Source organism: Euprymna scolopes, chromosome 18 (genome assembly GCF_053919585.1).
Source record: "Euprymna scolopes isolate OS-2025 chromosome 18, ASM5391958v1, whole genome shotgun sequence".
Lineage (NCBI taxonomy): Eukaryota > Metazoa > Mollusca > Cephalopoda > Sepiida > Sepiolidae > Euprymna > Euprymna scolopes.
The window spans coordinates 108,236,254-108,260,165 of record NC_136499.1 but is presented as its reverse complement, the minus strand read 5'-3'; the positions used below and the strand labels follow the sequence as shown (position 1 = coordinate 108,260,165).

General features: G+C 32.2%; 1 protein-coding gene across 2 annotated transcripts in view; it reads right to left on the bottom strand.

The window, feature by feature from the left end:
• Positions 1–684: 684 nt before the first annotated feature.
• The window catches only part of LOC145297752 (myosin-2 essential light chain-like), a 45,858-nt gene continuing 22,630 nt past the window's right edge, over positions 685–23,912 (bottom strand). Inside the window, exons 3-7 of one of the 2 annotated variants that reach the window (XM_080143985.1) lie at positions 22,976–23,116; positions 13,491–13,529; positions 6,486–6,650; positions 5,269–5,346; positions 685–792 (exon numbers count right to left, since the gene is read on the bottom strand). In XM_080143985.1, coding sequence (XP_080000111.1) covers positions 764–792; positions 5,269–5,346; positions 6,486–6,650; positions 13,491–13,529; positions 22,976–23,116 — 452 coding nt within the window. In that variant the 3' untranslated portion in view covers positions 685–763. The remainder of the gene's footprint in view (positions 793–5,268; positions 5,347–6,485; positions 6,651–13,490; positions 13,530–22,975; positions 23,117–23,912) is intronic. The other variant, XM_080143986.1, reaches the window with a different exon arrangement.

The following is a 23,912-nucleotide window of genomic DNA, read 5'->3' as shown; positions in this document are numbered from 1 at the left end:
TCACTCCTCCAGTAAATGTTAGTTGAAGATTGTAGGGTGAACCAAAAGCGGAAAATGTTGTCGAAGTATAAGAGGCAGACTTTAAAGCTGTATAAATCCTGGAAAATAGTCTGAGCACGTGCGTCGATAAATAACATTTAATTTTCATTAATATAATTGTCTTATTACAAGTAGTTGTACGCATACATAATCTTTAAATAAATGTTTCTACTGTCTACTTGCTTTTGACACTCTGTATATATACATATAGCTTCATTTTATTGCTAACTTTATATATAAAACATTTTTTCCAAGGCCTCAAAGAATGTAATGGTTATGACAATCCATGGCATCTAGGAAGTATATGAGTTAGCAATAAAATAAAGCTATATATATATATATATAAGTTATTTACAAACAAATATAGAAATTTCATGGTATATTTTTTTTAAAGTAGAGGAGGAATCTAAGTGTGAGTGGCAGTTAACTCTCAATCAACATTTAAGAAATATCAAGGAACAATTAGTTGACCAAATAGTCAATTAGTAAGTTTTCATTGGAATAAAACCCTTCTACTACACCCATAAAAATATCACCCCACCTAATTCTCACCCTGATTTTTTTTTTCCCAAAGTTCTGTTGGGATGAGGATGTGGGAGGGGGTCATCAAGTGCTCTTAACAAAAGAAAAAAAAACAAGTCTTCATTTTTCTTTTTATATATATATATATTGTTTAATGTTATATCATTAGAATGTATGTACGGATTGGGATGACTTGTGCAGATTAGCTGTTCATCACAATACGGATCAGTTCTGGAAGACAAAGAAGAAGAATGTTAGCAAAACTCATGTGTGTGTATATATAAAATTTAAAAAACATTTAACAGAACAGGTCAAAGTTTTTAGTTTATCAGTACAAAATATTTGGATCAAATGCAGGGTTCAACCTTATTAAATAGGCAAAAATATGTACTCATCACAAAACAAAAATGTCATATTCCAAACATCAAATTTGTCAAGTAATTTTAAAAAAAAAATTAAAAAAAAAAAAAAAAAAGGGAAGAGAGACGTTTTGATCCGTCATGTTTAATAAAGGGAGACAACTCAGAACTACCAGGGATTAGGGTTTTGTTTTCGAGTTTTCTTTTTAGGTGAAAGGTTATGGGTTAGGGTTTAGGACTTGCTCCGGTGTCTCATTTTATCTAGGCTGGTTAAATTCATTGTTCTGTGCTCCATTGTTAAGACCAATTAAAATGAAAGAACTTAATTTTTTTTTCATCCAATTAATCAAGCCGTCAATTTTGTTCCACATCGGCTAACCATATCTTATTGATTTCTGATTGCCTGATCAACATGATCAATTTTCTGTCTAGCCATACCAGACAGCTATAATATATATCTTACCTGCCTGTTTAAATGTATATATGTCTACCTAAAACTTTCAGAGGTGACAGATTTTCACAAGATCAGTATCGTTTTGAAGCTCAACCTTTCGGACAACACATATCAAAAAAATTAGCTAAAAACATTAATTCCTTGACCCTCAACTGGGTACTTTTCTACAGGGAGGGGTCTCTTTTCACCGATATTCTTGAAAATCATTCCCTCTTTTCAATTGACTAGCCTTAATTTAAACCTTTGTCACTTGCTCAACACACAAATTTGGTACATTAAATGCACCAATACCAAATTGTTTAATTATTATTAGCCTTTGATTAATGTACACCTTTCAGTCTCTATTAAGTATAATTCTATAACATTTATGATTTATGGTTTAAGAGGCCAAAAAGTAGCTCTTGATCCCATATCAAACTTTTTTTTATAACTATTGCAGACAGTTTCCTAGGTTGTTTCCATGTAAAAAAAGATGGCGGGCTTTTTATATTTTGTCCATGAAAACAAAGCCAATAGCCATTAGTCGCGTGCTCTCGTGTAATGAATGAATGTGTGAATGTAGGATTGACATGAAATTCTTAAAGATAAACTAAAATGACCAAAAAATGGGCTGAAATGACAAATAAAAAGTAAATGACTTAGAATGACTTTAATGAACTTAAGGATGAATTGAATGACCTTAAGAATGACTTGAATGCTTAAAAAAGCACTGGAATCCTTCAAAAACAACTTGAATGATCTGGAGAATGACTTGAATGGCTTCGAGACTGACTGGTTGTAAAGTGGGTGATCATTTTACATTAAATACAGAAAAGTGATCCCCCACTTTATATCACAAAGTTACAAAGTACAGCATGTAGTAAGAACTCATACTACACTTTAATCTTAACCAAAAAGGCTAAGCACAAAAGTGTTACAGACAGACCGACGGATCGACTTATAGAGTCGCTTGCACGCGACTAAAAACCTGTGTAAAAAGACTAAATTTATTTCAAATGTTCTAAAAGGTTCTACAACTGATAAAAAATTTATACAGAATTGTAACCGATGTAAGTTGTTTATTGTTAAAGGAAGTGACTAATGGTGTCTGAAGAGTATAGAATTTTGTTCCGTTTGGGGCATTAAATTATATTACGTGTCTTTAGTTGAGACGTACTCTGCTACGTGTTGGGTCCTGTTATGTTAACGCGTGTAAACGTATGTAACGTTACACATCAAGGGGCCCAATTTATAGTTTTTAACACGTTTATTTTATCCTACACCAAAATAGCTGCTGTCGGTTCATTAACAAATTAATAAAGAAAAGATTAAATTTTTTTTTTTAATATATGTAAACGTGGGAAAAAAAAAGAAAAAAAATCATAACTAGACTTGTGTAATTGAACTTCAACTCCTTAACTACCAGAAAAAATAATTTCAGAAATTTCTTTACAAAGTTTCAATATGGTTTTACAAAATATAAATTTATATGAAGATACAAAACAAACAAGAAAAAAAAAGAAAAAAGGTTAAAAATCTGCACCCCTCCTCTTCCATTTAAAACAAATCTTAAAACCATTTATAGAAAACTAACAGTTGAACATATAAAATTAAATATAGCAGAGATATCCGTCATCGTCAGGTTTGGGGGTGGGGGATAGCATCACATGTCACGGTAAGGACTAATGGAGAAACTTGTCTCAACCGTTTTAAATTTCATTTTAATGGTTTTTAAAGTGATCTGAATATTTATTTTCAGAGCAGCAAAGGAAGTCAAACATTGCTTATAACACCATTTTATTTCAATTATGTAGGTTGAGAAGGCCATGAAAATCTGTTCAGTAGTCTCATATAGATGTAGACAGATGAGACACAGGGATGTGGAAAGCCATGGTGACAAAAAAAAAAAAAAAACCTAAAAGATGTGTAGGTTGCAGCAGGAAAAATAAATTATGTGAGGAGTAATAAAAATCCATTTAAATTTGAAAATAATTAGTGAAACATTTTGGTAAACAAAAAAAAAAGTCAAAGAGTTTCCCTTCATCTTTAATCATTTGAAGGTTTAGCAGCCACAGCATAAAATCCATCATAAAACAAAAACAGAAAAAAAATTTTTTAATAAAATCAGGGAGAAAAAATAAATTATCAAAATAACAATAAAAAAAAGACAAAAAAAAACAAAGACAAGGCTCCAAGTACTATGTAAAAATCAGATTTTACTCATATATATATATATATATATATATATATATATATACACACACACACACACACACACACATACATACATACATACACACACACAAGTAAAGATACCCATGCGTTGTGAGTACCCAAGCATACTGCAAAGTCACGACCTTAACATTTAACCTTGAAAAATAGGGTGCACTATCCCAGGTCGGAGACCATCATTATGTCAGGTTTGGTCATGATCAGTTCAGTAGTTTAGGCTCTAAGAAAGTTGTACACACAAACGCTATTACTTATTTTTACAAAGGAATCATCACTTATCAAGGCCCAGAGGTCACTCGAGAATAAGGGTTAAAGAGTGTACAAGTGGTCAAAAGGACAATATTATAGTAATTGTTAGAAGTGTAAATTTGGTAAATGGGATTACTTAAAGGGAACGACTCATCAAGAACTTGTTTACATTGAACTTGAAGACAGCCATATTGTAGTCAGATGGAAAGTAGGTAAACGGAAGAGAATTCCACAGGTGTGCAGTTCTTAGAAAGAAGCTTTGTTAATGGAATCTACGTTTAGGTTTAGGCACAGATAAAGAGTGAGGTAAATTATTGATAGTGTTTACAGTCAAACAAGTGTTTCTTATGAATGTTTGACGAGGGGGGGGCATAGAATGGAGCTCAGACGAACACTTGTCATGAAAATAACAATAAAACAGAGACAGGCTCGCAACGTTTCTTCTGTGAGAAAGAGGTTGCAGGAAAGAGAAAAAGGCATCCCCCACTAGGCTACGAAGTCTACTCAGAACTCTGTCAAAGCAGGATAAGGTCTTCAATATATATATATATATATATATATATATATGAATGGAAATGTATAAAAAATACGAAAAGTATAAAAGCTTATAACTTTTCTTTATTCGTTTTCAATTGGTGACGTGCAGGAATACAAAATAATATTATAAAAAAAAAATTGAAAAACTTTTTTTACTTTATATATTACACAAACCGATTTCAGCCAAAACGCTAAAATCTCAATCCATAATTCTAGCAATTTAAACAAATCCATTTTCCAAATTAAAGGAAATTCTGCTAAACAGGAATTTAAAAAAAAAATGCAATATGCATTTAAAATTAGAAACAAAATTTAACGGTTTAAAAATCAAATACAGATTTTTTTTTTGATTATGTAACATTTATTGAATAAAATTTTTAAATTATTTAAAATATAATTCAAATTTTTATATTCATAGCAATCCTCGTCTTATGACACATTCAACCAGCGCTTGCACACTATATCAAACATTGAAACCTTGTACTTCCAGGCATTAACATCACCATGACACATAGAAAAAAAAAAACCTGAATTTTTCTGGCAAGGATTCTGTTATGAATCAAAAATTTAATTTTAATAAATACACTTAAAAAATTCTGCACTTTTTTTTTTAAACCATTAAATTTTGAATTTTTTTATTCCAAAAATCAACCGGGCTTATTAAAAAAGTGGATTTTCTGTTACTTGGCATTTAAAATTGTTTTAAGAACTAAAAAGAATGTAACTGGGTCAAGGATAATTAAGAGTGTCCTTAGAAGAAGAGAATATATATATATATATATATATATATATATATATATATATATATATAAAGGAATATACCACCACATCATTTACAAAGACAAATTTGCAAATATTAAAAAAAATTTTTTTAAATCTTTAGTGATCGCAACCCACCTTCATAATTGATATTCCCTTGATTGTCTTCAATCCCCTGCAAAAGTTGGTCCGCCTCTTCAGGTGACAATCTTTCGCCTGATAAGTAAAACAAATTTCAATTGTAGAAAACTTTGTAGACATTGAGATATCAAAAATGCAAAGATGATGCCTGTACTTTCAATCATCTCACCCTAAAACCGTTTAGTTTCCATGGAATTCCAGTCGGCATCAAAAAGAAAATATAATCTCAGAAAAGGATTCAATTTCGAGCATTAAAAATACCCGTCAGATGTGGCAACTTTAACTGGATATTACAACTGATCAAAGACTTTGTATGGTTTGCAATATAAACAAGACCGCTGTAATTTTGAAGAGAATTTAGCATCTCTTAAGTTTTGTCCCAATATTAAAAACTGCTTGTAAAAAAAAAATAAAAAAATAAAAAAAGAATTTTATTTTGTGTTAGGGTTAAAAAAGGAAGCACACCAAAATTCATGCAAATCCATCAAGTATAGTTTTTAGACAAAAACATTTTAAATGGTGAAATATGTCATCTGCCATTTTCTGCTTCCATTAAGGTCAATGGCCAAGGGACATAACTCAAACTTCAAATATTAGTCATCAAAATATCAGCTGCTGGGTTGAACAGAGCTGAAAAGGGAAAAGATAATGAAATACTAAGGTCTTATGTACGACATGAAAAGAAACTGGAATCTTAGGAAGATCGCTATCATTCCAGTAATTATAGGAGCAACTGGATTCCTATAAAATTTCAAAAACTACCTGGCAAATATACCCGATGAACCAAGTTATAGAAAGATTCAAACAATTGCACTTAAAAGGATGATCAGAATCTTAAAAAGATCTCTTGACTAGAATACCTGAGATAGCAGGTGAATGTTTGGCATCCGGTAGGAAGCTCCATCCCCAACACAAAAAAAAAAAAAAAAAAAAAAAAAAAAGACATTTATGTATCAAATTTGATTCGATTTTACAAAAATAAAAATACTGGTTGAATTTTTGTAAATTTTGGTGTACAGACCCCTTAACCCAACATGTATGTAAATAAAAATTTTTTGTAATTATAATTTTTTAATATTGAGGTAAAATTGGATAAGCAACAAGAATTTAAATATAAAAATTATGGCTGGAAGCTATGGAAAGAAAAAAAAAAAAAAAGTTACATAATGGGTAAAATGACTCAAAAGAATCATTCACCGAGAGACTCTACTGACCTAATCCAGTGAGGAGATGACGCATTTCAGCACTGCTAACAATTCCATTCTGATCTTTGTCAAAAACTCTGAAGCCTTCAACTAAATCATCGTAAGTCACCAATGGCTTGTTTCGGCTGATTGTTTGCATGATTGGGAGAACAATTTCAAAAGAGAGACGTTCAACTGGAAGAAATAAAACATTCAATTTTAAAAAAAAAATTTTTAAATAGAAATTTCTTCAGACAAAGCGTAAAACTACTTGATGTAAAGAGCTTAAAAACTACCATTTTAAGGACAACAAAAACTAGCCAACAATCAATGTTATGAATAGATTCCAATACAGAAAACAGCAATTCTGTCAGAAACACTGTTCATGGAATTTGAGAACAAAAGGGAAATATTTATAAACAAACATTTCTCTTCAACTTCCAATGTTAGATTAAAGTAAAATATCTTTAAATTAATAAATAAAATAAAAAATTAGTTTCATTTTTCCGTTAAGATTTTGTTCCTTAGAAGCGCTAGTTGAATTTGAATTAAATAAGATACATATTATATACGTTTGAAGCCAGACCCAACGCATTGTTAAAAAAATAAAGAAATATTTATTTTGTTTGAAATTTATGTTAAAGTTCATAAATATATTTCAAAGGAAACCTTCATCTTCAGTATGTCTTTTTTTTTTTTTTGCCATGTTGTTGTTGGAGCCAAGAATTAGCCGTTTGTTGTTTCTACTGTAGTTGTTTGTTTTTTTGTTTTTTTTTAAGTCTCGGAATGGTACGTTTGGTCACACGAGATTCAGGTTAAGATTTTGTTTGTATATTATACGTATCTTATTTAGTTCAAATTCAACCAGTGCTTCCAAGGAACAAAATCTCAACGTGAATCTCGCGTGACCAAATGCACCGTTCCTAGACTTAAAAAAACTACCATAGAAACAAAACACGGCTAATTCTCTGCTCCAGCAACAATATGGCAAAAAAAGACATATTGAAGATGAAAGTTTCCTTCGAAATATATTTATGAACTTTAACAAATTTTAAAACAAAATCTGTTTATTTTGTAATAATGCGTTGTTTGGCTTCAAACATATAATACATATCTTATTTAATTTTAGTTTCATTTTTGTTCTAAATCCAAGAGAAAAAAATCTTTGGATTCTTTCTCTTGGATTACTGTTCTCATTTTGGATGTTATTCGCCCAACATTTTGACCAATGTAACATCCGATCTTCTATTCACAAGTGCTAAGCAATAATCAGTTTAGTTCTAAGTGAATCTTATGGAGGTTGAAGGTTCAATCCTAAGTGCGGGTGTGTTGGGATCAAGCTAAGAAAATAGTTATTTCTCTTGGACAGAAAAAGTAGTGCTCGCCCTTGGATTCTGAAGTAGCAAGTCTGCCAGGACTGAGGCACACACATGCAGTTCCAAATTGACTTTCAATGCACATCCAGTGGTTAAAATTTTCATAATCCCAATCGTAACTTGTTAACTAAATTTGTTAAACGTTCAGAGTTCTTGTATCATTTTTAGATGATTATTTCACAAACACTTATTTTAAACCTGTAACAGGGTGATAATACAATTACAAACTGCTTAACACATCTATTTGGTCATGGCTAATGGAAGTGCTGGTGTCAGACATGGAGTACAATGATGATCAAGTTTCCAATCTTCAGTTTCATTAGCTAATAATTATTGCCATAAAAAGGACATTCTTCTAATGTTGGCTGTTTTTTTTTTTTTTTTTTTTTTTAACCTTTATAGTATTATTTTTCCCCCCTTACATCAAATAGCTTTATGTCTTGTCTGGAGCTATAAAAAAAAAAAAAAAAAAAAAAGGCAATCTTTTTATTCATTTAGTTTAACATTATCAGTTTAATGAACATGTGATAAATAGATTCTGTGGAGAATCTATTTATATAAAAGAAACTGTATGCAAGTTCATTCCCTATGGATTTCAAAACGGTTGGTCCAATTTTTATGAAATTTCACACCAAGGTACTTCATGCGTTTGGCTGTGTTCTTAGATTGGTTTTGTATCGGAATGCCTTCAATAATCGAAATAATCCAACAGGAGATTTTGACCAAAGTTAACACTTTGCACAGCCCAACATCACAAGTGCATTTGAGAAATTTTATTACCACACAAGTCAAAAGGCACGACATAAAATCAACAGTAGATTCTTTTGATATGACAGGGGCGCATTCGAAATGAATGTTTCTGTTTAGAACACAATTGAACCATAATACTTGACTTTTGCATTTTAAACTTTTAAGCCATTATATATAAAAAAAAATTATATAAAATTAACAGTAGGTTCTCTACATTATAATGTACCTATTTACTATGCCTCCCCACGGGACAGAGTTAGACACCAGGGTCATTTTTTAACGTGGAGAAAAGGTACAAAAATAAAAATTGTCTCAGTCGTGAAGGATCTCTCCTCCACCGAAAGAGAACAAGAAATAGAAGTGCAGCATCTGAAGAACAGATGGTATTTATTTGCTCCCCCACCGAGCAAATTAGGCACAAGGCCGATTTTTAATGTGAGGAGTGAAGGGGGAATGGGGACCAACTCCCCGGGGAGTAGGGGAGTTGGATAGTGGCAATTGGTATGAAGGGTTGCCCCTACATTGACCAAGGTCTTATATGTGGGGTTGCCCACACATATGGTCTTTGCTTGCAGTATCTGCCGGAACAGATACTACACTTTGATCTTGTCCCGAAGATAATGTAGATAACAATGTATTGTGGTAGAAATCATTACAAGGAGGCATGTAAAGCTTCTTCCAGGTGCACCGCAATGGGTCCCTGACTAGAGCAGGCAATCAATAGATTTGATTGAAAAATTGGCAATAAAAATATGGGAGTGTGAAACATTTGTTGATCGTTCAATTCAGAGTAATGTCGGGTTTTCTTGCTAGTTATATATATATATATATATATATATATATATATATTCTTCTTATATTCAATATCACTTTTCTTTTGTCAGACGTTTTCTGATATTATACAAGCTCATTTTTCAATAGTTTCCAAATTCAACAGTGGCGTCTTTGTCTAATCACCTACTTAAAGTTTTCCTTGGCTGGCCAACCTTTCTGCAATTTAGGACATCCATGCTTTTTGTAAAAGTTTATCCAGAAGAAGGAACATTCCACATGATCATACCAGCATTGTAATTCATTAATCTTCAAGATGAACACCATGCTGAACAAGTGCACTGCTTTTAGCAAATGCATTGGATACACATTTGAGAAGCTGCATTTGTTTTCACATGCAATTTTGTTAAGTCTATTTCAGAATTAAAAGTCACACAAGTGGAAAATATTGTTTTGATATAAGGCTGTTTGACGTTTCTGAATTTTTAAGATGAGGATTGGTTATTCATATTATTTGAATTCATCGGACTGTTTTCATCTTAGTGTGATTTTTTTTGCATTTCGGTCACAAGGACCCATGGTTAGAGTACTTGGAAAAATCAATTGTAAAAAGTGATATTCTCCTGAAGGTGAAGATTCAATCCTCAGTGGGCGACCGACAAATATAACTGCGAATTATTTAGAACCTCTATCCAGTCATGGTTGACGGAACAAAAGCATGCTACCCCATGCTAAGAGGGAGAGACTAGTGGTAGATGCACCAGCCCACAATACTCCATGCACAGACCAATGATCTTGTAGAGGTACAAGATCCTCTCAGGTGTGAGTAGTCTTCTAGCAGGAGAGGAAACCCACCTTTGCAGCAGCCTTTGCAATGTCCTCGATGTATTTGTTTCAGTTCATATTGCCCATGAATGTTAAGCTGCAGAATTTGAAGGAAGAATTCTCAGGTAGGGTGTTATTTGTCATGGATATTGGTGGTTGGCGAGGCATCTTGTAGTTGTTAAAGAGAGCAGCTTAGTCTTACTAGCATTAAATGCTACCATCCATTTGCAGCCCCATTCCTCTATAGTCTGGAGGTCATTTTCTACCAAAAATGAATGATGCTAGATTAATGCTAGTGTGTGAGACGAGTGGACATGAATAATCAGGAGCGCTATTTTTTTTTTTTCACAGGAATCACCACTTATCAAGGCCTGGAGGCCACTCAAGGATAAGAGTTAATAGGTATACATTAGTCAATGTGATTATAGCATAGTAATCATAAGTAGTGGGAATTTTGTAAATTAGATTACTTAGGGGGACGGTTCATCAAAAACTTGTTTACATTGGACTTGAAGACAATCACATTGTATTCAGCTGGAAAGCAGGCAATTGGAAGAGAGTCTCGCAGGCGTGCAGTTCCAAGAAAGAAGCTTTGTTTGTGGAGTTGCTGTAAGGGAGTAACAAGTAAAATTGCCCTTTTTTTCTTTTTAAAATCAGAAAAATCCAATAGAATTTCAGCATTATTAATTACATTGATGCTAATACAAAGGGTTTAAAAACAATTTTTTATTAGATTGCTTAATTTACTTTTTCATGGATGAAAAAATTTTATACCCATAACTGAAACTAAGTAACCACCTTTACAAATACAATAACCTAAAAGAGTGAAGGATTGGTCGTTTTTCTTTTACGGCATATCAACCCTTTTCAGGTTATTTAATGCTGAATCCAAAGATTTTGAAGAAAAATCTTTTTAATAGAATATATTTGTTGTTTTCACGTCGGTTTCTATTTAACCCATAGTTGGGACCCTAACAGGTACTACCACTCCGGGTCAGAGTGGACCTGGGAGCAATGGTAATTAAAGGGTGGCTCCACACTCCCCAAAGCCCACAAGCTGGGGCCTCACCACTGGATATAGTTTAAGGTCATATCCAGGACCCCTATTGAGGGACTTTTACCTTCTGCAGGGGGGGCAGTTGGCGTATTCTAATGCCCCACCGACAGGGCCAAAGAGTTAAGAAAACCCAAAAAGGACATTAAGTGGAAAATGATACTCAAAAAATAAGGTTGTGACAGACAAGCTGTTGATAAAATGTTATGCCATTTGCACCTTCAACGTGTTTTTTGCAAAGATGGTCACCAAGTTTTGACTAACTTATTTCTTGTAATGAATGGGGGATGGGAGAGTAAAGTAATTTAAACCGAACCAAAAAAACAGGTTAGGGAGGTGGTATTTTACACGAACGTAAAAGTGAAATTGTGCTGTGTATCTCCACAGACATTTATCTTTTGTCACAGCCGACTTTTTTTTTTTTCCAGTTTTAACAGATCAAAGGACTCCCTCTTGGAGCTAACACTTTATTTCATTACGAATTGGATTAATATCCAAGGGCTCTTTAACAGACATTGTTCCCTTTATGGTTGCCGACTGTATTGGGTTACAGCTTGGTCTTCCAGGGATTGTTTCTAATCCTTTTAGATTCTGATTTTGTTATTTGTTTCCACCTCCCATTCAGCTGAACTGTGTGTAAATTTCTAAATAAGTTTATTAAATGATTTTTTTTTTTTTTAAGATTTTCAGTTTTAGCTTTTGACAAAAAAGCTGACTTTTTTTATATAAACACAATACCTTAAAGACAAACAAATTTAAAAAAAAAAAAAAGTCAGCTCAACAGAAATTCTTTTTAAAATTGTAAAATACAACCGAAAGACGAAATTCATACCAGAAATAAAAGTTTCAATGTAAAATTGTACAACCAATCAAGTGTAATATGTTTAACCTTTAGCGGTTCCACACAGCCGGTTTGGTGCAGTTGACAGAGGTGTAGAGATGAACGTGCTAGATTCTTTGAACTGCACATGCAATGTTTGTTGATATATCTCACTTGAATACACATAGCACGGACAACCTTTTTCAGTTCTCAAGCGATTGAGTCATAATCAAGGTGAGGATGAGCTAAACAAAATGGAGATATTTAGAACAATATCGTGTGGACCAACAACAGTCATTCACACATAATGTACTCAAGATGCTGTAGTTTTTGTTAGCAATGTGACTGAAGATGCCAACATCAGGATGTTTTCGATAAACTACCGTATATTTTGGTGTATAAGGCAACCGTCAGATAAGACAAGGTAAAACATTGGAGCAAATTTTAATAAATTTATCATATATCGGTTGTATAAGACGACTGCTAAATCCCAAAACCATGTTTGTTTAGCCTACGCTAGAGATTGCAACACCCGGCATCTTATGAAATTTTTTTTTTTTTTTTTTTTAAAGATGATTTTATTTATACACCAAAATATACAGCAATTTCTCCCTTCTTAAAATCAAATATTCATTTCAATAAAAAAATAAAAATAAAAAAAAAAAATTCAAATTATATTTAGCTGGTATGTTATAGATAAATTTTCTATCAGTAATTTTTTTTTTTCTTTTAAATAAAAAACATTGCAGAATTGGTTTTTATTCCAAAATATCACAGATCTTTCTTTTAGAAATGGAAAATATTCCATTAATGGTAAATTATAAATTCCCAACAAATTAAGCTAAACCTTGAGATCCAACGTTTTACCAACTTGGATTTTCTTATGAATAGATGTTAAAATTATAGTTTTTGCATGACGTCAGGTTTTAAAACATGAATTCAAACATAAAGCAATAATGAAAACAAATGAAAAGATAAACATCATCAATAACATTATGTATTATTTTTTTTTTTTTATTGGAATTCTTTGAGATAATTTATATATTTATTTGTGGACTTATCCTCATCTTCATAAAGAATTCTTATTTGAGTATCCTGTCGAATAATAAATTCATGTAAAGTATAATTTTCAGTTTTAAATTGTTCTAATATATATATATATATAATTATTTTTTACTATAATAATTAAAATAATTAAATAATTAAATATATATATATATATATGACATGAATTATTCTCTTTTCTGTACCCATCCCTTTTATGATACATCCCATCCCCATTTGTCTATACCTATGTAGGTGGATGCTAGTCACCTAGTTGCATAAATCTGTTCAGATGAAAAAAAATAAAAAAAGGTAGGGCTGATGGGAGAGGTAAGTATAAAGATATTGATCAAAACTGAAAAACAAAACGTCTACATAATGAGAAAGACCTTTACCTTTGGCTGGTCGAGATGGTGGTGGCTTTTTCGTTTCGTCTGATTTTAAATACAAATAAATACAATAAGCCTATTTTCATTAAACAAACAACAGATTAGGAATCAAGAGAGAAGGCCGTGTTGTGAGGCTTACCTATAACAGAACTAATTCTAAACGAAAATATCTGTATAGGGAGACGAGGGATCAAGTCGAAAAAGAGAAATGAAACAAGATCTGATCTTTAAAAGAGATTTGATATTGCAATAGACAAAATTAAACATTTACCAAGACATTCCCTCTTACAAAAAGTTAAATATAAAATTTCTAAACTAAAAATATTTCAGAAAAATATGGTTTTAATATAAAATAAATCAAAGCTTTACAATCAGAAAGTCATGAAAAACAAAATGTCTTGCATGTGCATTCCAATAGTCATGAACTATTGTTAAATAATAAAGACCGTCGATCTTGCCCCCCCACCCACCAATTGTGAAATTCATAGAAAGTTGGAAAAGCAACTGGTTCTCCTTTTCCTCTTGATTCCAGTAGAAACTGATGCATTTTCTGACAGTTGGTGTATAGACTTGAGAGCACACCTGACTTCTTCCCCTGGGGTACTTTATAAGTAAAATTTACCATTTTTGAAAGAAAAAAATTTTTTTAAATTTTATTTTTTGATAAAATTTGCTCCACTCATGGCATGAAACCAATTGATGTAAGGAGCTATATTAAAAAAAAAAAAAAATTAAAAAAATAAAAATACAATTTCAAGGTTAAAAATTAGTCAATAAGTTAGGTGAATAGAGTCCAACCCAGAAAACAGCAATTTTTCCCCTTTGCCAGAAACATTGACTAAATGTGATGTGAAGACTAAGATAAAATAAGGGAAGCAAAAGATGCGAGGCTAAAAAGTGTTTATTTTATCAACACACGAACATATGGTCCAGACAATCTTCAGACAAGTTATGTCTTTGGCCACCCTTTAATGATGCAGCATCATTAGTCTTTAAATTAACACTTTATGACCTAGTTGAACTAATTTGTTCAGTCATAAATGAATTTTACGGCATAAATAAAGTCGGAATTGATTCAAACACGCTTTGTATGTATTAGTTCAGTATATTGCGACTGTCCATTGCTTACATTTAGTATGCTGCCATCTGTCTCAGAGTATCGGATTTCATAAACACTTTTTTTCAAGCACTATGGATAATAATCAAGGTAAGTTTATGAAATGCAAAAATTCTCAGTGGTAGTTTAACTATTGAACTTTATAATTTTTCCAGTTTGAAGACAATCATATCATCACTACCCTTTAACTAAAATCAACAATTTTTTTTTATTATCTACATCATAATTCAGGTCATAAAGACTTAATGGCAAAGTATCATTGCATTACAGTAGAGAGTCTTTCTCAGGCCATTACAAATATGGACGACATGTTTCATAGTAAGAGTCTGGCCAACAAATCTAATAATAGCAGTAGTTATAGTCAGGTGAGCAGATTATATCGAAAGCAGAAACGGAGTTATTCTTTCTTTTTCTTTTAGAGCAGTGATTGTAATAGTTCTCTCATTGTAGTAATAACAGTTGTTTAGATGTTTCTATGTTCAAAATTAATTTTATCAAAAACAAATCTAATATATAAACGGCTATATGTCGGTTTGTTTCCATATTTTTACACTATCTCCTTTGAAACTAGAAGTCGCAGACCAGCAAGAGGTACAGGCCGTTTTTTTATGGGTCTTTAGCTGGTTAAAATTGTTTTTAAGGGGTCAAAATTAAAAAAAAAAAAAATCATTAAACTTTTTGTACATTCATTTTAAGTATATTTTTAATTGATTTATATACGTGTTATGTTCGCACAGTGCTAAGAATGCTACAATTTCGGTTCTAGCTAATGGCACCTAAATATTTTTTTACTTTTGAAATTACGACTATAATATATACAAAATTTGGACATGTTAAATTATAATATTTAAGCATATTTTATGCCAGGGCTTCCCCTGCTAGTACTTTATGAAAAATGGATAGATTCTCAGTGTGTATAACTTAATAGCTATGAGAAAAAAAAAAGGAAAAAAACTGTACAATTTGAAAGACACTTGTGTTTTTTTTTTTTAACACTAGTTTGATTGTAAAGCAAGGATTTATTTTATTTTATTTTTTGTTCAAATAAAAAATTTAATTTCAATCGATACATAGACAAAATATGAAATTGTTTTCATAATACATTTGCAAAGTCATGCAGAAGTTGAACAGATCAAAATGCATAAACTTAATCAAGTTTTTCATTTCAATATTGAAGACAGAATTCCCCCCATCATGAGGATTATTTGAAATGCCAAACATGGCCAAATTTAAAAAAAAAAAAAAAAAAAAAATCACACCAAAACCAAAACAGTTGTCAAACAGGGCTAAAAAGAATCATGCTAGTTTTTTTGTTTTGAAATTTTGAAGTAATCAGACAAAGGAAAAATACAAATACAAGAAAGTCCTTTAGTTTATCCGTTTTACAGTATATTAACTCTTTCCAAACAATTTAATGGTAAAAATTGTATACAAGTACTTAAAGACAAGTTGCTATTTTTAATACATAACTAGGAGGGGGGGGATTTATATCTTTCCTGATGGTATTAGTGTGAACTGCAATCAGAATCAAAACAAAGGAGGGAAAATAATTAAAGGTTTCTTTGGATTATTTGAGAGTAAGAGTATAAACACTGGCAAAGAATCGCCAGCTATGGCGGCAAACATTTCCACAACAAACAAAAGTCAGAGGAAAAAAAAAAAAAAAAAAAGATTAGTCACAACACCCTACTCCGCAAAAAAACAAAACTCATGCTAAAGTTTATGTAAATTGTGGCTATGTATGCTTGTGGGGGTGGGGGGTATCAAACTTCAAGAATTCAAATCGAAATGAATTAATCAGAAAAAAAAAAAAAAAAAAAAAATGTTAATTTTTCTTTCATTTTTTTTTTTTGGGGGGGGGGTACATATATTTCAGGTCTACTCCCCTTTCACTACACAAATAAAAAGGAGAGGGGGGTGTAATTTACAAAGATGTAATTATTAGTAATAATTTCTAGTAAGTGCACATGTTCAACATTTCCACTTTTTTTTTTAAAGAGAGGTCAGGCCCATTCTGTGTCAAATATGCTATAAAATTACATTTTCTGCATCAATCACTAATTTTGAACAAACTTGTCACAATTGCGGACATATACATACAACTAAAATTCCATAGATTGCAGGATTTTTTTTTTATCGTTTTATGGCATGTCAACGCTTTTTAGGTTATTTCATGTCAAAATAATGCCTAAATGATTATTTTGTATACAATTAATTGAAGACAAGTGGTAATGGTTAGATAGTTAATAATTTACAGGGCTGATCGTGCACAGTTAGAATCCAATTTAGTATTTGAATCCATTTAGTATTGGCTAGATTCAATATTCATTTCAGTGATTGAACAGTATCTTTGAAAAATGACAAAAACGATAACCATAAGTCGAAAATATCAATTTTGTGCGACTATATTAAATAGTGTCGAACAAGATACCAATCAACAGTAAAAAAGATAAATTGGAACAGAAAAAATAAGTTACTATTTATGTCTCCCCACAAGGGCAAAACTGACATAAGGTCGGTTTAATGTCCATATATCCAGCTCCCAAGAAAGGGCCACTGAAGGAGACAAAATAAAAAGCTCATAGTGAAGGATTTCTGGCAAAGAACAGATACTACACTTTGAATTATTTGCAAATATATTAAAAAAAAAAATTTTACTTAAAAATTTAGGCACACCAGCATAAAGTGTGAATCGGTGATCATTCTGTCCTATTTTTAACTCAATGCATTCTGTCCTAGTCATCCAAACATGTTCATTTCTCCATTTTCACTTCAACAACCACCACATTTCTACAATGGGCTACCCTAATTAAAATATCTCCAATAGTTTAAAATTAATTTCACTAGACTTTGATCTTAGCCTTTGGGTTGGCTAAGTGCAAGACACATTTAGAAATCCCTAAAATATGTATAAATAAAGTTTAATAAAATATTAATAACGTCTAATAATGAATTAGAATTTTTGTCAGGTATATGACTAATTGTGCAAAGTCTGAACAAAATTGAGGGCTGTCACAGTTGCTAAGAAATGAACCTACGAAGGGTGAGGAATCAACTTCTTAACAAAAGCATGCTGCCATGCAATACCTACCATTACCTATCATGAGGCTGGGGCACACAGTAAAAACACTAATTCTAGAAGGAATTATTTTTACAGATTTTAAAATTGAAATTCTTTAAAATTCTTTCTGGACAAACTAATCAAGACATAACTCCTTCAGTCATCTTCTATTACATAAATGAAAATGTATGACTGCTAAAACTGTCATCCGCATCAAAGTGGCATGAACATGATACCGTTAGAAAGAGCGATCTGACAATATCGAAAATTTTTTTAAAAATAAATAAAAAAAATAAATTATTTTATGTAGAAACGTTTTGTTTGAAAGGGGAACGGGGTCAGGTAAAAACCTTGGTTTTGACGAGGTTTATTAATCATGCATACGCGAACGGTCGTTTCATCCTTTCATTTTAAAAAAATAAATTTGCAATACATGTGTCGTCGTGGTTCGATAGATAACATATTCGCCTACAAACTTCAGTTCTGCATGTTCTAGCATTTTTTTTTTCTCTCCCCTACCTTTTAAAATTCTCAATTTCTTATGTGCATCCATCACACAGCATTTTTTTTTTCTTAATTTAACTGTATCTTATGACTGGGCAACGTTGCCCCCCCCCCACCCCACCCACTAGTAGATATATATATATATATATATATATATATATATATATATCTAAGGCGTTCCGTTTTATAGGTGGCAAACTTAAAATAGACAACTATTTTCTTTAATTACAGACTTTGGCAACTATCGGTTATTTTGAGTTCAGCAGGCAGAGCCACAGTGTGCAATACAATCAGTTTACCGAGAGAAGCATTTGATGAACGAATAAAAAAAAATAAATAAATAAATAAACCTGTCAACTAGCCACCTAGTTTGAACAATTTAACCTCATTAGATTATTTTCTTTGGGGGATATGTAGAGTCCCATGTATATGCTGATTAACCAGACAAAATAGACCACTTGAACAACATTCAACATGTCATTGTCGAAATACGACCTAAATTAATGCATAGAGTTTGAAATCTGGGCCTCTAGATTACACTAAGCACACAAATAAATCACATTTGTATCACAAAAATATTTTTCTATTTATTTTAAGCTTGTCACTTAAAGAAAAAAGATTTATACATAGGCAAGAAAAAAGTTTTCTTTGATTACAGATTTGCCAACAACCGATTACTGAGTTCAGCTTGGTTTGCCAATTCATGTGGCTATATTGAATTGTATCGAACAAAACATTATCAATTGATCAATCAATTTTATGCGTTTATTAATGTTGGGACAATTAATCGGAAGAATTTGTACCTATTTTCTCATGCCAAAAACGATTCTTTCCATTGTCCTTTTCTCCCACTGCTGATTTATAATAATGAAATAATATTGATTGATTTTTGAACTACCAGTAAAACTAAAATTGATAGATCATCCCCCACCCCACACATAGTATTTTTACATTTGAGAAAATATTTGCACATTAACATGTTTTTATAGTAATTGAAAAAATAACTTTCTTGTTAAATATTACAAGATCTATAAAGAATTGGAATTGGTAATTGTATCAGAATCAGGAAAAATATTGGAATCGTCCCATCATTAGTAGATATATATATATATCTACTAATGGGGATGATTCCAACATATATATATATATATATATATATTAACATCATGTATTATCTAATAGATGCTTTAATTAAATGGCAATCTTTCTTCCCTATCGCCCACTCCTCAAAGAAAACAGTGTAATAGAAGTGATGCACCGAACAGGGTAAATAAGATTTGCCATATTCATGACGGAAGAGTTTTGTTTGGCACATAAAACATGGATGCAAGAACAAAAAAAAAAAAAATCTGCCTGCGACAAAAAAATTTCCTCCATTACAGAAAACCATTTATGCCGCAATTAGATCCAGAGTGTCGTATCAACAATCTGATGTCAATTTAAATTAAAACTATGAAGATATTGAGTGCAATAAAATTGGCTTTCTGAAATATCCAAATGAAGGGATTTGGGAGTTGAGAAAAGAAATTACAGTGTGAGGAAGGCTAACAATTGGTAGCAACTGCTGTTCATTGCTCATGAACAGCAGTTGTGGTTAAGTATATCAGTTTTTTTTTTGTTTTTTTTAGCATTTCACCGTATCAGAGTCACTCAAATTATATGGGTGAATGGTGGCCCTGTAAAGGTACAAGATACTCTCAGGCGTAAGTAACTTTCTAGCATGGTAGAGGGAGCCCATCTTTACAGCAGCCTTAGCAGTGCCCTCAATGTGTGTTCTAACTCATGTTTCCTGTGAACATTAAGCTGAGGACTTAGAACAAAGTACTTTCAGGTAATGTACCATTAGCCATGGCTATTAGTGGTAGAAAAGGGTTAAAGGAGACAAACTTAGTCTTGGCAGCATTAAAAGCGACCATCAATTTTTGTCCTTATTCCACTCCAGACCAGAGGTCTTCCTATAGTGTTTCTGCCATTGCCTTGGATTCATGTTCATTTGTTTTCTCCTTAGGTTCATTATAGAGCATGGTGTCAGCAAATATACCCATCTCAGAATTTTATCAGGGAGGTCATTTATGAATATCAGGAATAACAAAAAGGTCCAAGGATCGACCCCTGAGGTACACCTGCAATTATATCATTGTTTTGACATACAACCATCAGAGACAACCTGGATTCTTATTTTATTTAAGAAGGATTAAATTATGTTTAGTATTCATCCAGTAATACCATAGGATCTGATTTTCATAAGACCATCACGCCATACCCTGTAAAAGGCCTTAGATATAGCTAGGGCAGTAGCCCTAGATTCTTCTGCTTTATCCAGTACATGGTATATATGTTCAGAGATTACAGTTAGGATATCTGCAATAGAACGGGCTTGCCTAAACCCATACTGTTGGTTGGACAGAAGTTTAGCAGCTGTAAGGTGGTGGACTAGAGCTTGATTAATTATGGATTTAAATATTTTTGCGAAAAGAGGAAGGAGGCTAATGGGGCGATAATTTAATGGATCAGTTCTTTCGCCTGATTCTTGTAAACTGGTAACACAGAAGCAATTTTCCAGCCGTCAGGAAAGCAAGATTTGTGAAGGCATCTGTTGAAAAGTTTAGAGAGAACAGGAGCAACCTCAGCAGAGCATTTTTTTTTTTTTTAAATAGTACAGCAGGGGATGAGATCAGGTCCATATACTTTTGAGGTGTCGAAGTTTTTTACGATATCATGTACTTAAGACGAGGTAATTTTCAGATCATTTAGTGTAGGTTCTGTCCACAGAGGAAAATTTTGGAGGGAATGGCTTGCTGGGTCCAAAGTAGAGTTGGAGGGAAACCAATGAGCAAGTGCAAGCAACTTCAAGATCATTGGATAGTGGCGAATTGTTGATTGCCCATTATTTACTACACCATTATAGATTTTCCAGAAGTCACGAGTTCCAAATTTCTGTGCTTCAATGCATTTCTGGTGGTTTCAGTATATTCTCTCTTAGCTGCGACTATTTCCTTCTTATAATTACTTCTAGCTTCTATATACTTTTTATCTATTTGTACTGGATTTGTGTCGGATAAGTCTGCAGTATGCATGCTACCTTTGAGCAATGGCAGCTGCGCAAGTAAACCAATGGAGAGAGTGGGGTTTGCTATAGAACTTATGTGTAAGAACATGTGCTTCAATTGCCACTTTGAACCATTCAGTGGTCTGATTTGCGCACTTTTCAGCAGGAACAGAAGATATTTCCCCATGGCACGTGTTTTTACAGTAATTGGAAAAATAATTATAGTTAAACATTTAGAGATTTATAAGAATCAGTAATTGTATTGGAATCGGGAATAACATTAGAATCATCTATTCACTAATAAGTATACTACCAGTTACAACTAATAAATGTTCATGAAGACTTCTTAATTTTATTACTATTTCCGAAGCCAGTACTACTCAGCTACTACAAACAGATATCCATTTCAGGGACATCTCAATATGTATTTTTAAAACAAATTGGTATTGCAATAAATGAAAAAGCAAATGCCTTAAACGTTGATACTTAGATTTCAAAAATATTTTTTTTAAACTCAAATTTACAAATAAATATTTTAAACAAATAAGCATGTATCTGAAAACTAACAGATTAAATAAAGATGTTTTGTTTTAGTAATGTCATAAGTCATATTTCTGATAGCTATGGAATGGAAAGTGTCTCTTACTAAATATCCACTATTGGTGAAATGGGTGGAAGTGGGAGTAGAAAATTCTGTATGTATTTAAAGTGAAGAAATACAAATTTTTTTAACCAAAGTCCAAAAAAAAAAAAAAAAAAAAAATACTTTTTGTTATTAAAAGTTATTCTAGTAAAAGACTCCTTGGCATTTAATATAAGGACCATATCACCAACAATGAAGTCCACAGAATGGTCATGGTCACTCAACAATTGTGTCACTATGAAGACCTACTGACCACAGTAAAAATGAGGAAACTTAGATGGTATGGGCACATAACACGCTCAGAAGGACTTGCAAAGACTATTCTGCAAAGAACAGTTTAAGGGTAAATAGAAGTGGTTCAGTAACATTCTTGATTAGACAGGAAAAGTTTCAATGTTACCCAAGCACTCACCCAAAACCGCACCAAATGGTGCCAGCTGGTCCATCGTTCATTCACCATGTAGTGCCCCTACAACGCTGGTGCATTACAGGATCAGTAACAGTCGAAGGTAGAGGGAAGTTCTCGTCTTTATGCGTTATATAAAAGACAAGGAAGGTGCTAGTGTAAAAAAATATGCCAAATCTAAAAAAGTTCCCAGTTTTGTAGGGGAGAAAGGGAGGCGAAAATAATTAGCGAGTAAATATTGTGCTACCATTGTTAAGTATGACTCGTTTTGGAATGTGACTCTTAGGAATTAGTATAAGAATTTATGATAAATGAAAGTGACTGATAATATGCGCAGAACCTACACAGATATTGGCTAGTAGCCTGATCATATTGAATTTATGTGGCATCTGCAAAGCTATGTTTTTACTTGGATGGGAATAATCAACTTTATTATGTTATATATATAGAAATAAGCTACAAGTCACAGGTGCAAGTCAAACTGTTTATTTACTAAATTATTTTTAGTAAATAGGATTTTGAAATTTGAATTTATTCATAATTTTTTTTGTTTCCAATAAATTAATAGATTTTTTATTAAATTTTACACAAAACCCTTCATTTCACATAATTTGATGAATAAAATTTTGTTGCTAAAAGTTTGATAAAACTTGGTCTTGTCTGTGTGCAGTAAAAGCCCCGTGGTAGATAAATAAAAAATCCAATACTAACTTTCTCTACCTTCATAACCACATTTCTTTACTTCTGCCTGGGTGGGGTTCTCGCCCATTGCCCTCAACACTTCTCCCAAGTGGTAGGCAGAAATCTTGCCATCACCTTTTTCGTCAAACAAGTTGAAAATATCTTGCAAATCTGGAAGGAGACAAACAAAAAAATAATTTTAATTAGTAAACATTTTAGGAAAAAAAAAAAAAAATTTTTAAGATAAAATAAACTTTGCAAATGTGAAAAAAGAAAAAAATTTTCTTCCTACAAAAATACAATTTTATGTCAAAAAGTGAAATCCTCAATGGACTGAATAAAGTTGAAAAATTTTTAATAAGCTCCAATATATAAAAAGTTTTAGCAGTTTTCAAATTTATCTTTTTCACACACACATATGTGCACCAAACTTCTAGAGTAAATGTGATATAGTGATAATTAATCCTATTAATCTCTGTGCCTAGAACAGATATAATATTTAGTCCATTGCATCTGAACTTTTAGACAGATTTGCCTAGTAATTTAAAAAAAAAAAAAAAAAAAAGTGAAACGGACAAGAGAAATAATACAAGTTGTGATACAACGAAACAGCACTGTATGTGGATGACTATAATGCTCCCTATCTTGGGTCCAGCATATTGGGAAGTGATAAACAAACTGCCATTATCCGTATTAAGCGATGTTTTTTGTGTGTGTGGGGGGGGGGGAATGGAACTTTGGAGTTTGGATAATGTTTGAACATTGTTAGTTAACATGCCCATCTTAGCAGCAGCCAAATAGCATAACAGTTAGAAGCATCGACTGTCGTCTAGGTGGTGGAGTTTCAATCCTGGCTTGAGGTAGTTACTTGTCTACCCGCACTGTTGAGTTGGGATACAGCGAAGCAGTTCTGTATGTGGATGACATCTACACTAATAAATTTGAGGGTTTTTTGGGGGGTTTTTTT